Source organism: Protomyctophum parallelum (genome assembly GCF_964188405.1).
Source record: "Protomyctophum parallelum genome assembly, chromosome: 13".
Taxonomy (NCBI): Eukaryota; Metazoa; Chordata; class Actinopteri; order Myctophiformes; family Myctophidae; genus Protomyctophum; species Protomyctophum parallelum.
The window spans coordinates 50,577,678-50,600,773 of NC_139708.1; the positions used below are offsets into that span (position 1 = coordinate 50,577,678).

The 23,096-nt window shown below is 42.0% G+C and overlaps 1 protein-coding gene across 1 annotated transcript in view; it reads right to left on the reverse strand.

The window, feature by feature from the left end:
* cacna1ha (calcium channel, voltage-dependent, T type, alpha 1H subunit a) overlaps nucleotides 1-23,096 on the reverse strand; it is a gene marked incomplete at its 3' end in the record, with an annotated part of 325,861 nt that overhangs the window by 12,732 nt on the left and 290,033 nt on the right. Inside the window, exons 35-36 of the mRNA XM_083779213.1 lie at nucleotides 5,146-5,267; nucleotides 2,025-2,183 (exon numbers count right to left, since the gene is read on the reverse strand). Coding sequence (XP_083635339.1) covers nucleotides 2,025-2,183; nucleotides 5,146-5,267 — 281 coding nt within the window. The remainder of the gene's footprint in view (nucleotides 1-2,024; nucleotides 2,184-5,145; nucleotides 5,268-23,096) is intronic.

Below are 23,096 nucleotides of genomic sequence, written 5' to 3' on the forward strand. Positions count from 1 at the left end.
CAGAGACACTACATTAGAATTTGAGAATTACCCTGAATTACCCTGAATTACCCTGAATTACCCTGCATTACCCTGAATTACCCTGCATTACCCTGAATTACCCTGAATTACCCTGCATTGTGAGGACCATGAGAATTACCCTGAATTACCCTGAATTACCCTGAATTACCCTGCATTACCCTGAATTACCCTGCATTACCCTGAATTACCCTGAATTACCCTGAATTACCCTGAATTACCCTGAATTACCCTGCATTGTGAGGACCATGAGAATTACCCTGAATTACCCTGAATTACCCTGCATTACCCTGAATTACCCTGCATTGTGAGGACCATGAGAATTACCCTGAATTACCCTGAATTACCCTGAATTACCCTGCATTACCCTGAATTACCCTGAATGACCCTGCATTACCCTGAATAGAGGCTCATACATAGTCTGGATTTTCGGTGGTGGGGTGACCACCGAACTACAACATGACGTCACTGAGGTGACCACCGAACTACAACATGACGTCACTGAGGTGACCACCGAACTACAACATGACGTCACTACGTCACTGAGCCGCGGTGAAGAGCAAACCACCGCCACCACTCCAGCCCTTCTCTCTGTTTTTACTCACCACCGCTCAATGTTATTTCAGCTCCGGTGGTCAGCTCACCACCGGAGCGGTGGTCAGCTCACCACCGGAGCGGTGGTCACCTCACCACCGGAGCGGTGGTCACCTCACCACTGAAAATCCAGACTATGAATAGGCCTTTACCCTGCATTGTGAGGACCATTACCATTACCCTGCATTGTAGTCTGAAAACCCACCTTTTCAGACTCCATCATGGCCCATAGCACTTACCCCACCCCCTTAGATAGCATTTCTTTAGACTTAGATTACATTTGATACAGACTTATAGCATGTTATGTAGACAGCACAATAATTGCATTGTATGTAGTCATAGCACGCCATAGTACATAATGTATAGCATAGTAGTATATATAGTTTATATGTATAGTTTCATTATATAGATATTCCACTGTTACGTTCTTAGCTTACGCATGTTTCATGATAAATGTTTTTATGTGATGTATTCCCATGCTTTTTGTTCTTGCTTAATGTAAGTCGCTCTGGATTAAGAGCGTCTGATAAATGCCTAAATTGTAAATTGTAAATTGTGAGGACCATTTTCCTGAGAAATGGTCCTATGGTTACAAATAGGACAAGACTCAGGTATATGGTTCAGGATTCAGATTAAGCATTTGGGTTTAGGATTAGGGTTAGGATTAGGATTGGAGTTTTGCCTGATGTATACTTAGTTACTGTACAAGCCGGTGTTGAAAATACACAAAATACACCAAGATACAAGATACAAAACAAATGCTGCTATTTTCTACAATTTCCAATGCTGGCAGTTTTGATGTTCTCTCAAGAATTCGAAGACAAACGTGCGTGCGTGCGTGCGTGCATCAGTGTTGTTTTTGGCAGCAAATTTCTATTTTAGTTTTAGTCATAGTCTTTGGACTGAAACTTCATTTAGTTTTAGTCACATTTTAGTCACCTGGAATGTCTTAGTGTTAGTCTAGTTTTAGTCGACTAAATGTCATAAGATTTTAGTCGACTAAATCTACAGTTGATTTAGCCGACTAAAATATGTTTTGGCGGGCCTTGATGCCATCGTAATGAGTGTTTTTACACTTGCTGAAAATAGCCGATCTACAAGCTCACAACGCGACGCGTTGCGACGCGTTGTGAGCTTGTAGATCAGCTATTTTCACCAAGAGTAAAATGACTTATACTGGATCTCTTGTCCACTAGTCCCTTCCTAACATTTTAGTCTAGTTTTAATTTGTCGACGAAATTTACAGTAAATGTAGTCTTAGTTTTAGTCATCGTAGCTTAGTTTTCATTTAGTTTCCATTTGTTTTTGTCAGTGAAAATAGGTAGTCGACGAACATTTTTCTTCTTAGTTTTAGTCGACGAAAACAACACTGGCGTGCGTGCGTGCGTGCGTGCGTGCGTGCGTGCGTGCACCTTGTTGCTTTCCTCCAGGTGTTTCATGAGCACAGCCACCACCACGTTGACCAACACGAACTGGGCCATGAGGACGAAGGTCACAAAGTAGACCGGAGACACCAGGGGCAGGTAGGTGAGACAGTGGCGCTCCTCTGGGCGACACTCCCTCAGCGTGTCCTGGAGACAGGGTTAGGGTTAGACAGGTAGGTGAGACAGTGTACTGGAGACAGGGTTAGGGTTAGACAGGTAGGTGAGACAGTGTCCTGGAGCGGTGTTGTTTTCGTTGACTAAAACTAAGACGAAAAATGTTCGTCGACTACCTTTTTCCACTGACGAAAACTAAATGGAAACTAAATGAAAACTAAGCTACGATAACTACAACTAAGACTAAATATACTGACAATTTCGTCGACAAATAAAAACTAGACTAAAATGTTAGGAAGGGAAAATAGCTGATCTACAAGCTCACAACGCAGCAAGTGTAAAAACACTCATTACGACGGCATCAATACCCATCAAAATACATTTTAGTCGACTAAATCACCTGTAGATTTAGTCGACTAAAATCTTATGACATTTAGTCGACTAAAACTAGACTAACAATAAAACATTCCAGGTGACTAAAATGTGACTAAAACTAAATAAAAACTGTTCAAAAGACAAAGACTAAAACTAAAATAGAAATTTGCTGCCAAAAACAACACTGTACTGGAGACAGGGTTAGGGTTAGACAGGTAGGTGAGACAGTGTACTGGAGACCAGTGTTGTTTTCGTCGACTAAAACTAAGACGAAAAATGTTCGTCGACTACCTATTTTCACTGACTAAAACAAATGGAAACTAAATGAAAACTAAGCTACGATAACTACAACTAAGACTAAATATACTGACAATTTCGTCGACAAATAAAAACTAGACTAAAATGTTAGGTAGGGACTAGTGGACAAGAGATCCAGTATAAGTAATTTTACACTTGGTTGCATGCTGAAAATAGCAGATCTACAAGCTTCTTTGAGCTTGTAGATCGGCAATTTTCAGCAAGTGTAAAAACACTCATTACGACAGCATCAAGACCCGCCAAAATACATTTTAGTCGACTAAATCACCTGTAGATTTAGTCGACTAAAATCTTATGACATTTAGTCGACTAAAACTAGACTAACACTAATACATTCCAGGTGACTAAAATGTGACTAAAACTAAATGAAGTTTCAGTCCAAAAACTATGACTAAACTAAAATAGAAATTTGCTGCCAAAAACAACACTGCTGGAGACAGGGTTAGGGTTAGACAGTATAGGGTGTCAGTCGTTTTAATTAATATCAATTAAACTATATAACCGATCTCTTAGCAAAATGCAAGCACACGAGTCCCGATGAGTGTGTGGGGCAAAAACTGTGGGAGGAGTAGTGCGCCAAAGTATCCTCATTTACAATAACAATAGTGTGGTTGCCCTGTTCCACCGCTCAGTTCGCACGGGTGCGATGTTCTGCTATGCTTCAAGCACGTGCTAAAAGTGCTCAAAGTGCAAAAGTGATCCGAGAGGACAAACCCTTCGGTCATGGGTTAGGGGTTAGGGGTTAGGGGTTAAGGTCAGCGCCAGGATCAAGGTCAAAGGTCAGCGCCATATGAATGAATCACAGAGAAAACTGTGTACATGTTTCTCTTATAGGGTTCTTTTCTTAACACAGCTGCTGCTAATATAATTATGGACAGTCACAGAGATGTAATATTAGATATTTGACTTTACTACAGACACCAAGAGTGTTAACCCTTGGCCTACAATTCACGGAAAAAACGGAATTAATCGAAAAATCTAAACCTCCCGTTAACGGAAAAAACGGAATGACAATCAATATCAGTTATCGCGGGGTCAAAAGAGCAAAAATTAATATTTTTTCGCTAATATCACTAATGTTGGATGTAATTTACCAAAAAACGGCCGAAATCCGCGTGATCGTGCGCTATCGTGCACGCGCGCCGTCTCTATGTGCGTCGCTGTAAAAAATGTGATATTTTGCGATCTTTTGGGGTTGATTTGAGGTAAATTTGACTTAGTTATGAAAAATATAGCATTAGCTTAGCAATCCGGACCAGCCAAGCTATTGACTAGGGTCAAAATACTACAGGTTGTTGTTGATCGTTGAACCGGAAGTGACTTAGGAAGATCTGTCTATTTTAGCCAAAATCAGCATAATGATGCTTTCCCGCCATCTGGTGGCGAATCGAGAGAATACATTTGCAATGAATGAAAAAAGAAAAACATCTCTTCAATCCACCAGATCTTTCTTGTATGTTAAAACGATGAATTAAAAATATGCCAATTTGTTACCCAAACCAAAAAATTGGGACTGGTAGTCTAAGGGTTAAAAGATTAAGTTTAAAATCAGGAAATGTTTGACACTCTTACTGGCATTATATATGATATCATATGCTGTGCTGTACTTGTACTGTACATTGACAATACATTGAATCTCATCGCATATCAGAGAGGTCACCTACTGTATAACACAAGGACACACTGGGGCAAGGGACACTCTATTTTAGTTTTAGTCATAGTCTCTTGAATAGTTTTCACTTAGTTTTAGTCACATTTTAGTCGCCTGGAATGTTCTAGTGTTTAGTCTAGTTTTAGTCGACTAAATGTCATACGATTTTAGTCGACTAAATCTACAGTTGATTTAGTCGAGTAAAATGTGTTTTGACAGGCCTTGATGTCGTTGTAATGACATATTTTACACTTTGGTTGCATGCTGAAAATAGCAGATATACAAACTCACAACGATCTGCTATTTTCAGCATGCAACTCAGCATGAAACTGGATCTCTTGTCCACTAGTCCCTTACTAACATTTTAGTCTAGTTTTTATTTGTTGACGAAATTGTCAGTATATTTAGTCTTAGTTTTAGTCATCATAGATTCGTTTTTATTTTGTTTTTATTTAGTTTTAGTCGGTGAAAAAAGGTAGTCGACGAACATTTTTCGTCTTAGTTTTAGTAGACGAAAACAACACTGGGACACTCATTGACTCACTGATTCGCTATGAAGTCAATTTATGTGGGTAAAGGGCTGTGTGTGTGTCTGTGTCTGTGTGTGTGCGTGTGTGTGTGTACATGTGGGGTGTGCGCGTGTGCGTGTACCTTCATAATCCCGTTCCAGTTGTCTCCGGTGGAAACTCGGAACAGCGTGAGGAACGCCATCCCAAAGTTCTCGAATGTAGCGTGACGACTAAGACCTTCACACGGGTTGTCTTCATTACACGCTGCACGCACGCACACGCACGCGCACGCACACACACACACACACACACACACACACACACACACACACACACACACACACACACACACACACACACGAAAACAATATTGTACATGTTAAAGCACTTAAAGTTAAAGTTTTTGTTCCCTACTATACCGAAATACAAATCACGCAGTGAGAGGTCTGTACTGTAGTAACTGTACACAGAATACCTACAGTAGCACAAACAGATACAGTACAGCATAATGTCTATTATTATTATTATTATATGTCTGTCGTCCTGAAAGGCCCAGGATAACCATCTTCTCATTACAGGTGTGCACGCACGCACGCACGCGCGCACGCACGCATGCACGCGCGCGCGCGCACGCACGCACACACACAGACTGTGCATGCACTGACACTGGATGATAGGTATCATAGATATTGATGACATGATAGACATGATAGATATTCCCGTTGGAATGTACTAACATTTGTCATGAGCAGACTTGTAATGGGAATTTTTTGAATGCCAACTACAGTGCCAGATATATGCATTATTGTGTATTTTATCTTCCTTCCATTAACCCATTCTGACCTCCTGAGATCAGATTCATGCGAGGTTTCCACTGGACACACACTGGTCTGATTAATACATTCTCAATACTTAACCCTGAAGAACTTTGTCATTCCTTCATCTTTGGAAGATTATTTAATCGACAACAGACTGCAGAAACCTCACATCATTCAGCAGCACCCATGAGACTTAGGGCAAGACAGATTTTATTGCTGTATTTATTATTATATTTGGACTTCCATACTTAGACCCAGAGCTATAAGTACAGGTTTAAGCTCTGGCACGAGATCTCACCCTCGGGAACGTGACTTCCCAGTCAAATGGTTCCCACGGATATAAAAACATACACTATATTTGTCAGGCACTGTATGAGGGCATTATCCACTGTATGAGGGCATTATCCACTGTATGAGGGCGTTATCCACTGTATGAGGGCATTATCCACTGTATGAGGGCATTATCCACTGTATGAGGGCCTTATCCACTGTATGAGGGCATTATCCACTGTATGAGGGTATTATCCACTGTATGAGGGCATTATCCACTGTATGAGGGCATTATCCACTGTATGAGGGCCTTATCCACTGTATGAGGGTATTATCCACTGTATGAGGGCATTATCCACTGTATGAGGGCCTTATCCACTGTATGAGGGCATTATCCACTGTATGAGGGCCTTATCCACTGTATGAGGGCCTTATCCACTGTATGAGGGTATTATCCACTGTATGAGGGCATTATCCACTGTATGAGGGCATTATCCACTGTATGAGGGCCTTATCCACTGTATGAGGGTATTATCCACTGTATGAGGGCATTATCCACTGTATGAGGGCCTTATCCACTGTATGAGGGCATTATCCACTGTATGAGGGCCTTATCCACTGTATGAGGGCCTTATCCACTGTATGAGGGTATTATCCACTGTATGAGGGCATTATCCACTGTATGAGGGCATTATCCACTGTATGAGGGCCTTATCCACTGTATGAGGGTATTATCCACTGTATGAGGGCATTATCCACTGTATGAGGGCCTTATCCACTGTATGAGGGCATTATCCACTGTATGAGGGCCTTATCCACTGTATGAGGGCCTTATCCACTGTATGAGGGCCTTATCCACTGTATGAGGGTATTATCCACTGTATGAGGGCATTATCCACTGTATGAGGGTATTATCCACTGTATGAGGGCCTTATCCACTGTATGAGGGCATTATCCACTGTATGAGGGTATTATCCACTGTATGAGGGCCTTATCCACTGTATGAGGGCATTATCCACTGTATGAGGGCATTATCCACTGTATGAGGGCATTATCCACTGTATGAGGGCCTTATCCACTGTATGAGGGCCTTATCCACTGTATGAGGGCCTTATCCACTGTATGAGGGCATTATCCACTGTATGAGGGCATTATCCACTGTATGAGGGCATTATCCACTGTATGAGGGCATTATCCACTGTATGAGGGCGTTATCCACTGTATGAGGGTATTATCCACTGTATGAGGGTATTATCCACTGTATGAGGGCATTATCCACTGTATGAGGCCATTATCCACTGTATGAGGGCATTATCCACTGTATGAGGGCATTATCCACTGTATGAGGGCATTATCCACTGTATGAGGGTATTATCCACTGTATGAGGGCATTATCCACTGTATGAGGGTATTATCCACTGTATGAGGGCATTATCCACTGTATGAGGGCATTATCCACTGTATGAGGGTATTATCCACTGTATGAGGGCCTTATCCACTGTATGAGGGCATTATCCACTGTATGAGGGTATTATCCACTGTATGAGGGCCTTATCCACTGTATGAGGGCATTATCCACTGTATGAGGGCATTATCCACTGTATGAGGGCCTTATCCACTGTATGAGGGCATTATCCACTGTATGAGGGCCTTATCCACTGTATGAGGGTATTATCCACTGTATGAGGGCGTTATCCACTGTATGAGGGCATTATCCACTGTATGAGGGCATTATCCACTGTATGAGGGCATTATCCACTGTATGAGGGCATTATCCACTGTATGAGGGCCTTATCCACTGTATGAGGGCATTATCCACTGTATGAGGGCATTATCCACTGTATGAGGGCATTATCCACTGTATGAGGGCATTATCCACTGTATGAGGGCCTTATCCACTGTATGAGGGCATTATCCACTGTATGAGGGCATTATCCACTGTATGAGGGCATTATCCACTGTATGAGGGCCTTATCCACTGTATGAGGGTATTATCCACTGTATGAGGGCATTATCCACTGTATGAGGGCCTTATCCACTGTATGAGGGCATTATCCACTGTATGAGGGCCTTATCCACTGTATGAGGGTATTATCCACTGTATGAGGGCATTATCCACTGTATGAGGGCATTATCCACTGTATGAGGGCCTTATCCACTGTATGAGGGCATTATCCACTGTATGAGGGCCTTATCCACTGTATGAGGGCATTATCCACTGTATGAGGGCATTATCCACTGTATGAGGGCCTTATCCACTGTATGAGGGCATTATCCACTCTATGAGGGCATTATCCACTGTATGAGGGCATTATCCACTGTATGAGGGCATTATCCACTCTATGAGGGCATTATCCACTGTATGAGGGCGTTATCCACTGTATGAGGGCGTTATCCACTGTATGAGGGCATTATCCACTGTATGAGGGCATTATCCACTGTATGAGGGCATTATCCACTGTATGAGGGCATTATCCACTGTATGAGGGCATTATCCACTGTATGAGGGCGTTATCCACTGTATGAGGGCATTATCCACTGTATGAGGGCCTTATCCACTGTATGAGGGTATTATCCACTGTATGAGGGCATTATCCACTGTATGAGGGCGTTATCCACTGTATGAGGGCATTATCCACTGTATGAGGGCATTATCCACTGTATGAGGGCATTATCCACTGTATGAGGGCATTATCCACTGTATGAGGGCATTATCCACTGTATGAGGGCCTTATCCACTGTATGAGGGCATTATCCACTGTATGAGGGCATTATCCACTGTATGAGGGCATTATCCACTGTATGAGGGCATTATCCACTGTATGAGGGCATTATCCACTGTATGAGGGCCTTATCCACTGTATGAGGGCATTATCCACTGTATGAGGGCATTATCCACTGTATGAGGGCATTATCCACTGTATGAGGGCGTTATCCACTGTATGAGGGCATTATCCACTGTATGAGGGCCTTATCCACTGTATGAGGGTATTATCCACTGTATGAGGGCATTATCCACTGTATGAGGGCGTTATCCACTGTATGAGGGCATTATCCACTGTATGAGGGCATTATCCACTGTATGAGGGTATTATCGACTGTATGAGGGCCTTATCCACTGTATGAGGGCGTTATCCACTGTATGAGGGCGTTATCCACTGTATGAGGGCGTTATCCACTGTATGAGGGCCTTATCCACTGTATGAGGGCATTATCCACTGTATGAGGGCATTATCCACTGTATGAGGGCCTTATCCACTGTATGAGGGCATTATCCACTGTATGAGGGCCTTATCCACTGTATGAGGGCATTATCCACTGTATGAGGGCATTATCCACTGTATGAGGGCCTTATCCACTGTATGAGGGCATTATCCACTGTATGAGGGCATTATCCACTGTATGAGGGCATTATCCACTGTATGAGGGCATTATCCACTGTATGAGGGCATTATCCACTGTATGAGGGCATTATCCACTGTATGAGGGCCTTATCCACTGTATGAGGGCATTATCCACTGTATGAGGGCATTATCCACTGTATGAGGGCATTATCCACTGTATGAGGGCCTTATCCACTGTATGAGGGCATTATCCACTGTATGAGGGCATTATCCACTGTATGAGGGCCTTATCCACTGTATGAGGGCATTATCCACTGTATGAGGGCCTTATCCACTGTATGAGGGCATTATCCACTGTATGAGGGCATTATCCACTGTATGAGGGCCTTATCCACTGTATGAGGGCATTATCCACTGTATGAGGGCATTATCCACTGTATGAGGGCATTATCCACTGTATGAGGGCATTATCCACTGTATGAGGGCATTATCCACTGTATGAGGGTATTATCCACTGTATGAGGGCGTTATCCACTGTATGAGGGCATTATCCACTGTATGAGGGCATTATCCACTGTATGAGGGCATTATCCACTGTATGAGGGCATTATCCACTGTATGAGGGTATTATCCACTGTATGAGGGCATTATCCACTGTATGAGGGCATTATCCACTGTATGAGGGCATTATCCACTGTATGAGGGCATTATCCACTGTATGAGGGCATTATCCACTGTATGAGGGCATTATCCACTGTATGAGGGCCTTATCCACTCTATGAGGGCCTTATCCACTGTATGAGGGCATTATCCACTGTATGAGGGCGTTATCCACTGTATGAGGGCATTATCCACTGTATGAGGGCATTATCCACTGTATGAGGGCATTATCCACTGTATGAGGGTATTATCCACTGTATGAGGGCATTATCCACTGTATGAGGGCATTATCCACTGTATGAGGGCCTTATCCACTGTATGAGGGCATTATCCACTGTATGAGGGCCTTATCCACTCTATGAGGGCCTTATCCACTGTATGAGGGTATTATCCACTGTATGAGGGCATTATCCACTGTATGAGGGTATTATCCACTGTATGAGGGCATTATCCACTGTATGAGGGCATTATCCACTGTATGAGGGCCTTATCCACTCTATGAGGGCATTATCCACTGTATGAGGGCGTTATCCACTGTATGAGGGCGTTATCCACTGTATGAGGGCATTATCCACTGTATGAGGGCATTATCCACTGTATGAGGGCCTTATCCACTGTATGAGGGCATTATCCACTGTATGAGGGCCTTATCCACTGTATGAGGGCATTATCCACTGTATGAGGGTATTATCCACTGTATGAGGGCATTATCCACTGTATGAGGGCGTTATCCACTGTATGAGGGCATTATCCACTGTATGAGGGCATTATCCACTGTATGAGGGCCTTATCCACTGTATGAGGGCATTATCCACTGTATGAGGGCATTATCCACTGTATGAGGGCATTATCCACTGTATGAGGGCCTTATCCACTGTATGAGGGCATTATCCACTGTATGAGGGCATTATCCACTGTATGAGGGCCTTATCCACTGTATGAGGGCATTATCCACTGTATGAGGGCATTATCCACTGTATGAGGGCCTTATCCACTGTATGAGGGCATTATCCACTGTATGAGGGCATTATCCACTGTATGAGGGCATTATCCACTGTATGAGGGCCTTATCCACTGTATGAGGGCCTTATCCACTGTATGAGGGCATTATCCACTGTATGAGGGCATTATCCACTGTATGAGGGCCTTATCCACTGTATGAGGGCATTATCCACTGTATGAGGGTATTATCCACTGTATGAGGGCCTTATCCACTGTATGAGGGCATTATCCACTGTATGAGGGCATTATCCACTGTATGAGGGCCTTATCCACTGTATGAGGGCATTATCCACTGTATGAGGGCATTATCCACTGTATGAGGGCATTATCCACTGTATGAGGGCATTATCCACTGTATGAGGGCCTTATCCACTGTATGAGGGCGTTATCCACTGTATGAGGGCCTTATCCACTGTATGAGGGCCTTATCCACTGTATGAGGGCATTATCCACTGTATGAGGGCATTATCCACTGTATGAGGGCATTATCCACTGTATGAGGGCCTTATCCACTGTATGAGGGCGTTATCCACTGTATGAGGGCATTATCCACTGTATGAGGGCATTATCCACTGTATGAGGGCATTATCCACTGTATGAGGGCCTTATCCACTGTATGAGGGCCTTATCCACTGTATGAGGGCATTATCCACTGTATGAGGGCCTTATCCACTGTATGAGGGCATTATCTACTGTATGGGGGCATTATCCACTGTATGAGGGCCTTATCCACTGTATGAGGGCATTATCCACTGTATGAGGGCATTATCCACTGTATGAGGGCATTATCCACTGTATGAGGGCCTTATCCACTGTATGAGGGCCTTATCCACTGTATGAGGGCATTATCCACTGTATGAGGGCCTTATCCACTGTATGAGGGCATTATCCACTGTATGAGGGCATTATCCACTGTATGAGGGCATTATCCACTGTATGAGGGCCTTATCCACTGTATGAGGGCCTTATCCACTGTATGAGGGCCTTATCCACTGTATGAGGGCATTATCCACTGTATGAGGGCCTTATCCACTGTATGAGGGCCTTATCCACTGTATGAGGGCCTTATCCACTGTATGAGGGCATTATCCACTGTATGAGGGCCTTATCCACTGTATGAGGGCATTATCCACTGTATGAGGGCCTTATCCACTGTATGAGGGCATTATCCACTGTATGAGGGCATTATCCACTCTATGAGGGCGTTATCCACTGTATGAGGGCGTTATCCACTGTATGAGGGCATTATCCACTGTATGAGGGTATTATCCACTGTATGAGGGTATTATCCACTGTATGAGGGTATTATCCACTGTATGAGGGTATTATCCACTGTATGAGGGTATTATCCACTGTATGAGGGTATTATCCACTGTATGAGGGTATTATCCACTGTATGAGGGCATTATCCACTGTATGAGGGCATTATCCACTGTATGAGGGCATTATCCACTGTATGAGGGCATTATCCACTGTATGAGGGCATTATCCACTGTATGAGGGCATTATCCACTGTATGAGGGCATTATCCACTGTATGGGGGTATTATCCACTGTATGAGGGCGTTATCCACTGTATGAGGGCATTATCCACTGTATGAGGGCCTTATCCACTGTATGAGGGCCTTATCCACTGTATGAGGGCATTATCCACTGTATGAGGGCCTTATCCACTGTATGAGGGCATTATCCACTGTATGAGGGTATTATCCACTGTATGAGGGCGTTATCCACTGTATGAGGGCATTATCCACTGTATGAGGGCATTATCCACTGTATGAGGGCATTATCCACTGTATGAGGGCATTATCCACTGTATGAGGGCATTATCCACTGTATGAGGGTATTATCCACTGTATGAGGGCATTATCCACTGTATGAGAGCCATATCCACTGTATGAGGGCATTATCCACTGTATGAGGGCATTATCCACTGTATGAGGGCATTATCCACTGTATGAGGGCCTTATCCACTGTATGAGGGCCTTATCCACTGTATGAGGGCCTTATCCACTGTATGAGGGCATTATCCACTGTATGAGGGCCTTATCCACGGTATGAGGGTATTATCCACTGTATGAGGGCCTTATCCACTGTATGAGGGCATTATCCAAAACATCTAATGCTTTCCTGTTGAAGAGGAAAGTTTAGTTACTTTCGTTTTTTTAAATAAAATAAAATAAATGCATGGGTGAAGAAAACGATGAGTGATATATTCAGTTCCCTTTCAATGGCAAAGATGCAAGAGTTTCAGAAGTATGTAATCTGCACTGGGCAGAGTATAGCTTGGAGTTGGCCCAGCCCCAGGCAGCCAAACAGAAAGCGTTTAACCTTTATTTAACCAGTAAAAACCACATTGAGACCAGTGTTGTTTTTGGCAGCACATTTTGATTTTAGTTTTAGTCATAGTCTTTTGAATAGTTTTCACTTAGTTTTAGTCACATTTTAGTCACCTGGAATGTCTTAGTGTTAGTCTAGTTTTAGTCGACTGAAATGACTAAAATGTGTTTTGGCGGGCCTTGATGCCGTCGAAATGACAGATTTTACACTTGCTGAAAATAGTCGATCTACAAGCCCACAACGCGTCGCGCTGTGGGCTTGTAGATCGACTATTTTCAGCATGCAACCAAGTGTAAATTCACTTACACTGGATCTCTTGTCTACTAGTCCCTTCCTAACATTTTATTCTAGTTTTTATTTCTCGACGAAATTGTCAGTATATTTAGTCTTAGTTTTAGTCATCGTAGCTTAGTTTTCATTTAGTTTCTATTTAGTTTTTGTCTGTGAAAAAAGGTAGTCGACTAACATTGCTAGTAGACTAAAAAGCAGGCAGACATTTGCAATACATGTCAAAGCAGGAGCAAATGTATGGGAAGTGTGCCCATGATGGCAATCCTTTTTAAAGCTCACTAGGGGAATCACAGCAGCCAGTTTGAGTCTGGACTGTAAGGTCATTCCAAGACCAGCTGGGTCCGAAAAGCAATGCATTTTTTTTTTCCCAGCCTCAGATTTAGTTGGGGGCACGACGACGTAGCGTAACCAAGTATTTGATCTGAGGTTGAGAGAGTTTTGGACAAGTTGCAGCTCTACAGCATAGAGAACATGTGAAGTACACACACACTTGGATGTTAACAATGTGCTGCTCTTTGAGTTGTTGAATTACAAGACATTTTTTCATTAAAATCTCATTCTTTGTCCTTTTTAAACGTTCCGCCAAAATAGGCCATGGACCAGCTCAGAGTTAAAGCACTCTGTTTCCACTGAGGAATCTCTCTGTATATCCATTCTGTTTTGGAAGAATGTGAAATGGTCTATAAATAATGGACAAGGACAAAATGACCCGAGGTTTATCAAAACCACCAATAAAGAAAGAGAAAGCCATAATAAAATGTCAAGGACTAAACGAAAAGGACTAAACTTGGAACTGATTCCTTTCCTTCCAATCCATGCCCAGAATATAGCTTTTAACCCATTCTGACCCGAGATCAGATTCATACGAGGTTTCCACTGGACACACGCTGGTCTGATGAACCCATTCTGACCCGAGATCAGATTCATACGAGGTTTCCACTGGACACACACTGGTCACTGAAAATACAGTTGGACAAGATACCCAGGAGAAATACGTCCATGCACGTGCACGTACAGTATGTCAAGATAACTAATTGTGTTCACAATATGTTAATTGGATTATTATCACTAATAATAATGTGTTGGTGATTGTAATAAGTTACACTACTAGTTACTGGGGGAAAAGTAATAATAATATTACAGTAATATCTGACTTAACCCATTTTGGGGGCGGGAACCCCTTTTGGTGTCAGCATCATGTTATGCTTTATAGCTATTGAAAAATAGCAGATCTACAAGCTCATAGCGCGCCACCGAGTGGCGCGTTACGAGCTTGTAGGTCTGCTATTTTTGAAAAATCGAAGAACGACCGACATAGAAACATAGCTTTTTCAGAAAACTGTCAGGATTCAGAAGACAATTTTAGAATCTGATCTCAGGTCAGAATGGGTTTAGACACATTACCGCCCATTGCCCAACACTGATCATGCATTCTACCATCCTTGGTTTCAGTCGTAACTGTGTCTGTAGATTTAAAAAAAAATCAGCGACTGCTCCCCACTCTAGGGGGGTCGAAAAGGAAAAATGTATTATTGCATTTGAATTGTACGTAAATAACACAAATGGTAAATGGTGCATTTATATAGCGCCTTTATCCAAGGCGCTTTACATGGATGGTGCATTACATTCACCCATTCACACACACATTCATACACCGATTGCGGCGGAAGCCATGCAAGGCACCAACCAGCACATCGGGAGCAATTTGGGGTTCAGTGTCTTGCCCAAGGACACTTCGACATGTAGACAGGAGGAGCCGGGATTCGAACCGCCGACCCATGGATCATTGGACGACCTGCTCTACCTCCCGAGCCACAGTCGCCCCCCCACATATGCACTGTATGTGGACATTTATAAAGCTAAACCTTTAGTTTTAATACAGAGTACAGCTTCCATAGCGCGGTGCTATGAGGATGGGACCGGTGGTCACTCAGTTCAAACCATGGTGGGCCTGAAAGGGTGCACATAGCTACTGTGGCAATCAGGCGGTCAGGTTGTTAGTCGTTACTTTGACGTCGATGCGTCTTTGTGAGGAGGACAGCTCGGCCGGAGCCAAGGGCAGCAGCCTGTAGCATCCATCTCTTCCAAGTCAGCAGCGGAAGGGCTGGATTTCCAGGAAAACGGAGCGATAATTGCTTTAATGTAACTCAATGAACGCTCTCATTAGACATGAGATCTCTAGAGGTCAAGCTTATGTAACTGGTACTAGACTCTCCGTCCATATGGCTCCATTTTAACACCCATGGGAGGTACATTAAGCACTCAGGACTCCATTTTAACACCCATGGGAGGTACATTAAGCACTCAGGACTTTACTGTGTATAATGCAAGACCTTGACGTGACACACGCTTGTGTAATTAATTGTTAATCTTTTTGGCTTACTGAGACATGTACGGTACATTCAGAGGCAGTCCACATTTAACCCAATTTGGGCAGGAACCCCTTTTGGTGTTTTAAACATTATGTTATGCTTTAGCTATTGAAAAATAGCAGATCTACAAGCTCATAGCGCGCCACCGAGTGGTGCGCTACGAGCTTGTAGGTCTGCTTTTTTTGAAAAATCGAAGAGCGACTGACATAGAAACATAGCTTTTTCAGAAAACTGTCAGGATGTGGAAGACATTTTTAGAATCTGATCTCAGGTCAGAATGAAAACTGTCAGGATGTAGAAGACATTTTTAGAATCTGATCTCAGGTCAGAATGGGTTAAAAGGTCACATTCACAGACACATCATACTCTCCCAACAGACGCCCCCATTAGGTCCTCTGGTCTGCTACCCTTCCATCGTTCAACTCCTTAAAGGGACACTTCACCCTTTTTGCAAAAAATAATAATATGTTAATGACGTTTAGAAGCTTTAGAACACTTCCCTGGAGGTCTTTATGTGTGTAATATGTGGTTTTAGATATTTTAGATTGTAGCAGTGAGCCCAGTGCCTCTGTCTGATGGCATGGACACTGGGCTCACTTCCTTCCTGGACTACATGTTGTCTCAGTAAGACAGCTCTCCCCCTATCCACAAGGATGAGCAGAGCACCAAAGAATGATGGGAATTGTAGTCCAGGAAGGTAGTGAGACCAGTGTCCATTACATCAGGGACACTGTGCTCACTGCTACAATCTAAAATATCTAAAACCAACATATTACACACATAAAGACCCCCAGGAAAGTGTTCTAAATCTTCTAAATGTAATTAACTTTTTTATTTTTTTTGCAAAAAGAAGTGAAGTGTCCCTTTAACCCATTCTGAACGGGAACCCCTTTTGGTGTTAGCATATTTGTTATGCTTTAGCTATTGAAAAATAGCAGATCTACAAGCTCATAGGGCGCCACCGAGTGGCGCGCTAAGAGCTTGTAGGTCTGCTATTTAAAAAAAATCGAAGAATGACTGACATTTTTATAGAATCTGATCTCAGGTCAGAATGGGTTAATCAGACCAGTGTGTGTCCAGTGGAAACCTCGTATAAATCTGATCTCAGGTCAGAATGGGTTGGACGAATATCTGACGTAATAAACTAAAAAAAGATTCAGGACGAGACTGACGCTGACGAGCTAAACAGGTCTCTTGGTTGCAGTGTTGTTTTTGGCAGCAAATTTCTATTTTAGTTTTAGTCATAGTCTCTCTTGAATAGTTTTCACTTAGTTTTAGTCACATTTTAGTCACCAGGAATGTTCTAGTGTTTAGTCTAGTTTTAGTCGACTAAATGTCATACGATTTTAGTCGACTAAATCTACAGTTGATTTAGTCGACTAAAATGTGTTTTGACAGGCCTTGATGTCGTTGTAATGACATATTTTACACTTTGGTTGCATGCTGAAAATAGCAGATCTACAATCTCGCAACGCGTCGCAGCGCATAAAACTGGATCTCTTGTCCACTAACATTTTAGTCTAGTTTTTATTTGTTGACGAAATTGTCAGTATATTTAGTCTTAGTTTTAGTCATCATAGATTCGTTTTTATTTAGTTTTAGTCAGTGAAAAAAGGTAGTCGACGAACATTTTTAGTTTTAGTCGACGAAAACAACACTGCTTGGTTGACAAAAAATATGACGAAGACGAAGTGTGTGAGTTTCCGCTGATGAGACGAGAGAAAAACCCATCCTTAGAAAAACCCGACGAGTTCACAGTGCGTCGCTTAGAGTAGAGTTCCCTACTTTCCGTACTTTTCCCCAGGCAATCAGAGTAGTAGTAAGGGGCACCCTATATCCCTCCCACCCTTTTTATTTAGGGGGGGATCCTAACCACCCATCTGAGGGCACTCCCTAGAGGGGTGGGCGTGGCATTTCCGCATCTGATGACGTCATTATATCGATTTTGCTGATTGGAGCTTCCGGTATCTGAGGATCAGATTGGATGAGGACGGCAGTTTCATCTGTGCCAGTTTGGGTCATTATGATTGTAGTTCTGCTTTTGTGTGAGGATCTCATCATATTGATCGTGTTTGGGTCAGCATATTGATTATGTATGAATGCATTTTCATCTTTGGCAGTTGGGGGATCAATATGATTCTAGTTCTGTTTTCGAATTGGTTTCACATCGCCATCTGTTCAAACTGAACTGCGCATGCACTGATTTGTGTAGGCGAACTGTTCTATTGATTCTATCTGTGTGGGTGTGTGGGTCTGTGTGTGATCATTCAACTTTCTCCATCTATGCGACTTCCTCAAAATCAACAGACTGTGGCCGGCCGGTTTGGATGCAAGACAAGCAGTTTCTAGCCTGTGTGGGCATATTGTACTCCTCCATCTGTCGATTCTGTCATGGCTCTAGACAGTGCTGATGTCCGAGGTCGGCGGCACTTGTTATTTTCATCTAGTATTTTAATTCACCATTTTGTTATTTTACTGACTTCTTCATTTTGTCATTTAGCCAAGCCGATGATGGCTGAGTAGCAATGTTAAAAATTATGTTCAACCCTAACTGTGTGACAGTCTGTGATATAACAGGCACCTATGGTATGTTTAAGGTAAAGCATTTAGGCAAAATACAGGAGGGGTATAGATGATGCATGCTTAAAAAAGTATAATTGACATGATATGGGTTTTTTTATTTTAGACCATTGGATTTAGTTAAGTAGAGTTCAATACACATCTTCGGACGTGACTATCTTCTTTATCAGTATTATATAATATTACAGTTTATTTAGAGTATAAGGCTAGTCATTAACCATTGGTACCAATTTTCACATGGTTTCTAAACTTTGAAAGTATGACGGTGTGTTAAGGCATAATGATGCAAAAGTAGCAGATCTGCAATTCTCACAATATGTCACTCGTAACAGTCTCCATATCTAGGACTCTTACTATTATTTCAATAGACCTTTACCTATAGCCCCTGTCTCGGTATCTTTCACTCCATAGTACACCATGCTGAGTACGATAGATGCCTATCATTTTATAAATGGTTCTGTCTACCTTCATTGGTTTGCTCGTCGATATGCCTGTATCAACTTGGGGTCCTATGAACTCTGTAAATCAGAGAGTTAAATCACTAAAAGACGTTTGAATGTTGAGTGATTCCAGACATTTATACCTGGTGTGCTAGTAAATATGCTAGTAAACACATGAATATAGTACTTTTGTATCCGTTATTTACTATCAATGTCAGTAATATGATAGAATCAAATACTGTTTACTATGAATAAGTTCATGTGGTGCATATATTCTTTACATTTAGGGGTTGTTTGGACTCATGCACTGAGACACATGATGTTTCGGGGGTGTGTGTGCAGGGATCCTAATCTTTATGACCCCATCGGCATGGTGATATTGATTTTGCTGGGTGTGTGGGACCAACCATAGCATATGTGGGCATATTGCACCCCCCTTCTTCTGAGCAGGCTATGGGATAGCGGTACTGATTCTATCTGGGGTGTGTGGTCCTGGGATCAATAGTTCGTATGGACCCTGTCAGGGACATGCTTTTGCTGGGGGCTGTGTGAGTGTGGGTGTGTGTGCGTGTGCGTGTGCGTGCGTGCTGGTGTGTATGGTGAATTTTGCATGGTCCAGGGTGTCTTAATGTCTTGTTTAATGTATGACTTGTATTATTTTGGTACGTGGTGCTGTATTTTGTGACATTTGCATGGGTCAGGGTGTCTTAATGTTTTGTTTTAATGTATGACTTGGGTTATTTTTGGTATGTGGTGTGGTGTTTTGTGACATTTGCATGTTTCAGGTTGTCTTAATGTTTTATTTTAATGTATGACTTGGGTTATTTTTTGGTATGTGATGTGGTGTTTTGTGAGTTATGCATGGTTCATGGTGTCTTAAGGTTTTGTTTAATGTATGACTGGGGTTATTTTGGTATGTGATATGGTGTTTTGTGAGTTATGCATGGTTCAGGGTGTCTTAAGGTTTTGTTTTATTGCATGAGTTGTATTATTTTGGTATGTGATGTGGTGTTTTGTGACATTTGCACGGGTCAGGGTGTCTTAATGTTTTGTTTTAATGTATGACTTGGGTTATTTTTGGTATGTGGTGTGGTGTTTTGTGACATTTGCATGTTTCAGGTTGTCTTAATGTTTTATTTTATTGTATGACATGGGTTATTTTTGGTATGTGGTGTGGTGTTTTGTGACATTTGTGTGGTTCAGGTTGTCTTAAGGTATTGCTTTTGCTGGGGGCTGTGTGAGTGTGGGTGTGTGTGCGTGTGCGTGTGTGCTGGTGTGTATGGTGAATTTTGCATGGTCCAGGGTGTCTTAATGTCTTGTTTAATGTATGACTTGTATTATTTTGGTACGTGGTGCTGTATTTCGTGACATTTGCATGGGTCAGGGTGTCTTAATGTTTTGTTTTAATGTATGACTTGGGTTATTTTTGGTATGTGGTGTGGTGTTTTGTGACATTTGCATGTTTCAGGTTGTCTTAATGTTTTATTTTAATGTATGACTTGGGTTATTTTTTGGTATGTGATGTGGTGTTTTGTGAGTTATGCATGGTTCATGGTGTCTTAAGGTTTTATTTAATGTATGACTGGGGTTATTTTGGTATGTGATGTGGTGTTTTGTGAGTTATGCATGGTTCAGGGTGTCTTAAGGTTTTGTTTTAATGCATGAGTTGTATTATTTTGGTATGTGATGTGGTGTTTTGTGACATTTGCACGGGTCAGGGTGTCTTAATGTTTTGTTTTAATGTATGACTTGGGTTATTTCTGGTAGGTGGTGGTGTATTTTGTGACATTTGCATGGGTCACGGTGTCTTAATGTTTTGTTTTAATGTATGACATGGGTTATTTTTGGTACGTGGTGATGTATTTTTGGTATGTGGGTATGTGGTTGGGGAATTTTTACATGGTTCATGATGTCTTAATGATTTGTTTAAGGTATGAGTTGTATTATTTTGGTAAGTGATTGTATGTTTTGTGGCATTTGCATGGTTCAGGTTGGCTTAATGGTTTATTTTAATGTATGACTTGGATTATTTTTGGTACATGGGGGTGTATTTTGTGGCGTTTGCATGGTGCATGGTTCAGGCATCCCCCGGGCATGTCTGTGGCCGTTTGAGCTGTGAGGTTGGGGGGTTAATACTGAGTAATGTATGGTTAGTTCATGCTAGTAGGGTACATGTTTAAAGTAATCATGTATATCATATTGGCGTAACTAAATTTGAAATGAGTTGAGTGGACTATGTATTTTTAGATGAACACACTATGTTGTTCACCTACAATTATACGGATCGATGACTAGAGTAGATTGACGGCATTTTACAATAGCTACTATTAGGTATTATTGACATTTAAAGTTAGATAGACTATAGTCTATACTACATGGTGGTATAGGCATCCATGGATTTCCAGGGAATTCAGCCCGAATCTGTAGACGGGGTCTGTACACAAAACACAATGTTTTGTGTTGACAATAACTACGAGGCAATAACAGCCATCATACTAGTAAATATTATGTATACTAGTTAAATTATCTAAACTCTGTGATTTGGCATAGACATTTTTCACGACACATAGGAAGAGTCTAAACTACATGCATAATAATAAAATATGGTTGAATGTTTCAAATACTGGATAGTTAGAATGGGTCATGCATGTTTTTAATACAACCACCTTAACATCACCATGTCTGATGGTGCAGTGTGTAAATGTAACAGGTTATCTACATGGTGTATACTAAAGCATGTAATACTGATGTACCGATGTTTTTCCAAGAGTTCAGAGTGTATAGTTTAGAAAATTGTGTAAGTCTATACTATACGAGGTCTTTAGATCATGGTCAGCACCAAATATCATACCAAAAGTCTGTATCTTATGTTTATCAGGTTTTATTTTGATCAGAAAATAGACAATTATGCAGATGAACATACACTGTAGCACAACATGGAGCAAAATGTACAAGACAATGAATTCACCAGGACATCAAATATACTCAGTCATCAACTATTTCTAATGTATATATATATATATATATATATATATATATATACAATGATGCAATCAGGTCAATCATAGTGGTAATAGTTATGTCCTTGATTATTATTTTTGGATCATATCAGGGTAAATCCTTCCAGTAATGCAAATAAGATGTACATAGCCTATGGATTCATGACATTGACAGTGGTCCTACCTCAATACCGCTAGTTCTCAATACCTTAATAACCCCCGGTATAAAATCATCAGTCCACAACTTGTTCATTAAATCTTTAAAATTATTGTAGAAGTAATATCGGGGCGTAATATTCAAACATGTGTGCTCGGTTTGACTAGAATGGTCTATGCGGCAGCCGTTGCAATCATCCTTCATCTGTTCGGTTATAGCGTTTGCGAGTAGTTGACCAACATGTATTTTCAGAATATGTGTAAGATTTGTGGGGTTTGTCCCAGCAAACTCATCCAAAGTCAGTGGCCAATTCAGGGGGTATGGCGGCGAAAGCATTGGTGTGCCGGAGGCTGGAGGGTCATGGGGAGCAGTTGAATTTGGGGGTGATAGGTCTACCCTCTCAAAATACTCAGTGTCCCCCGCACCATAGCCCCAAAATGCCCTCTCAAAATGTTCATCGTTCTCCGGATCATAGTCGCAAAATGCCCGGGCATCATCATATTCATCGGTGTCCGTATCTGCAGTACTGATGTTATGCCACCACGGGGGGTGTATACATGGTCCATTGCGAGTCCATCCACCATGAGAGGTCCCTTCATTCGAGTTTGATTCTCCCAATGAAGAAGTAGAATCCTCCATGGTGCGTGAATGGCGCAATATACCGACAATAATGAGTTAGCATTTTACCTATAGTGTAGGAGGGGGTGGGCTGGTAGCTGCATTTGTTGGCCCATCGGTTTCTAGATCAGAGTGGGGCGTGGGTGCATCGTTTTCTAGGGCGCTGTACGAATCATGATTTACAGGACGGTTATCCATTGAGA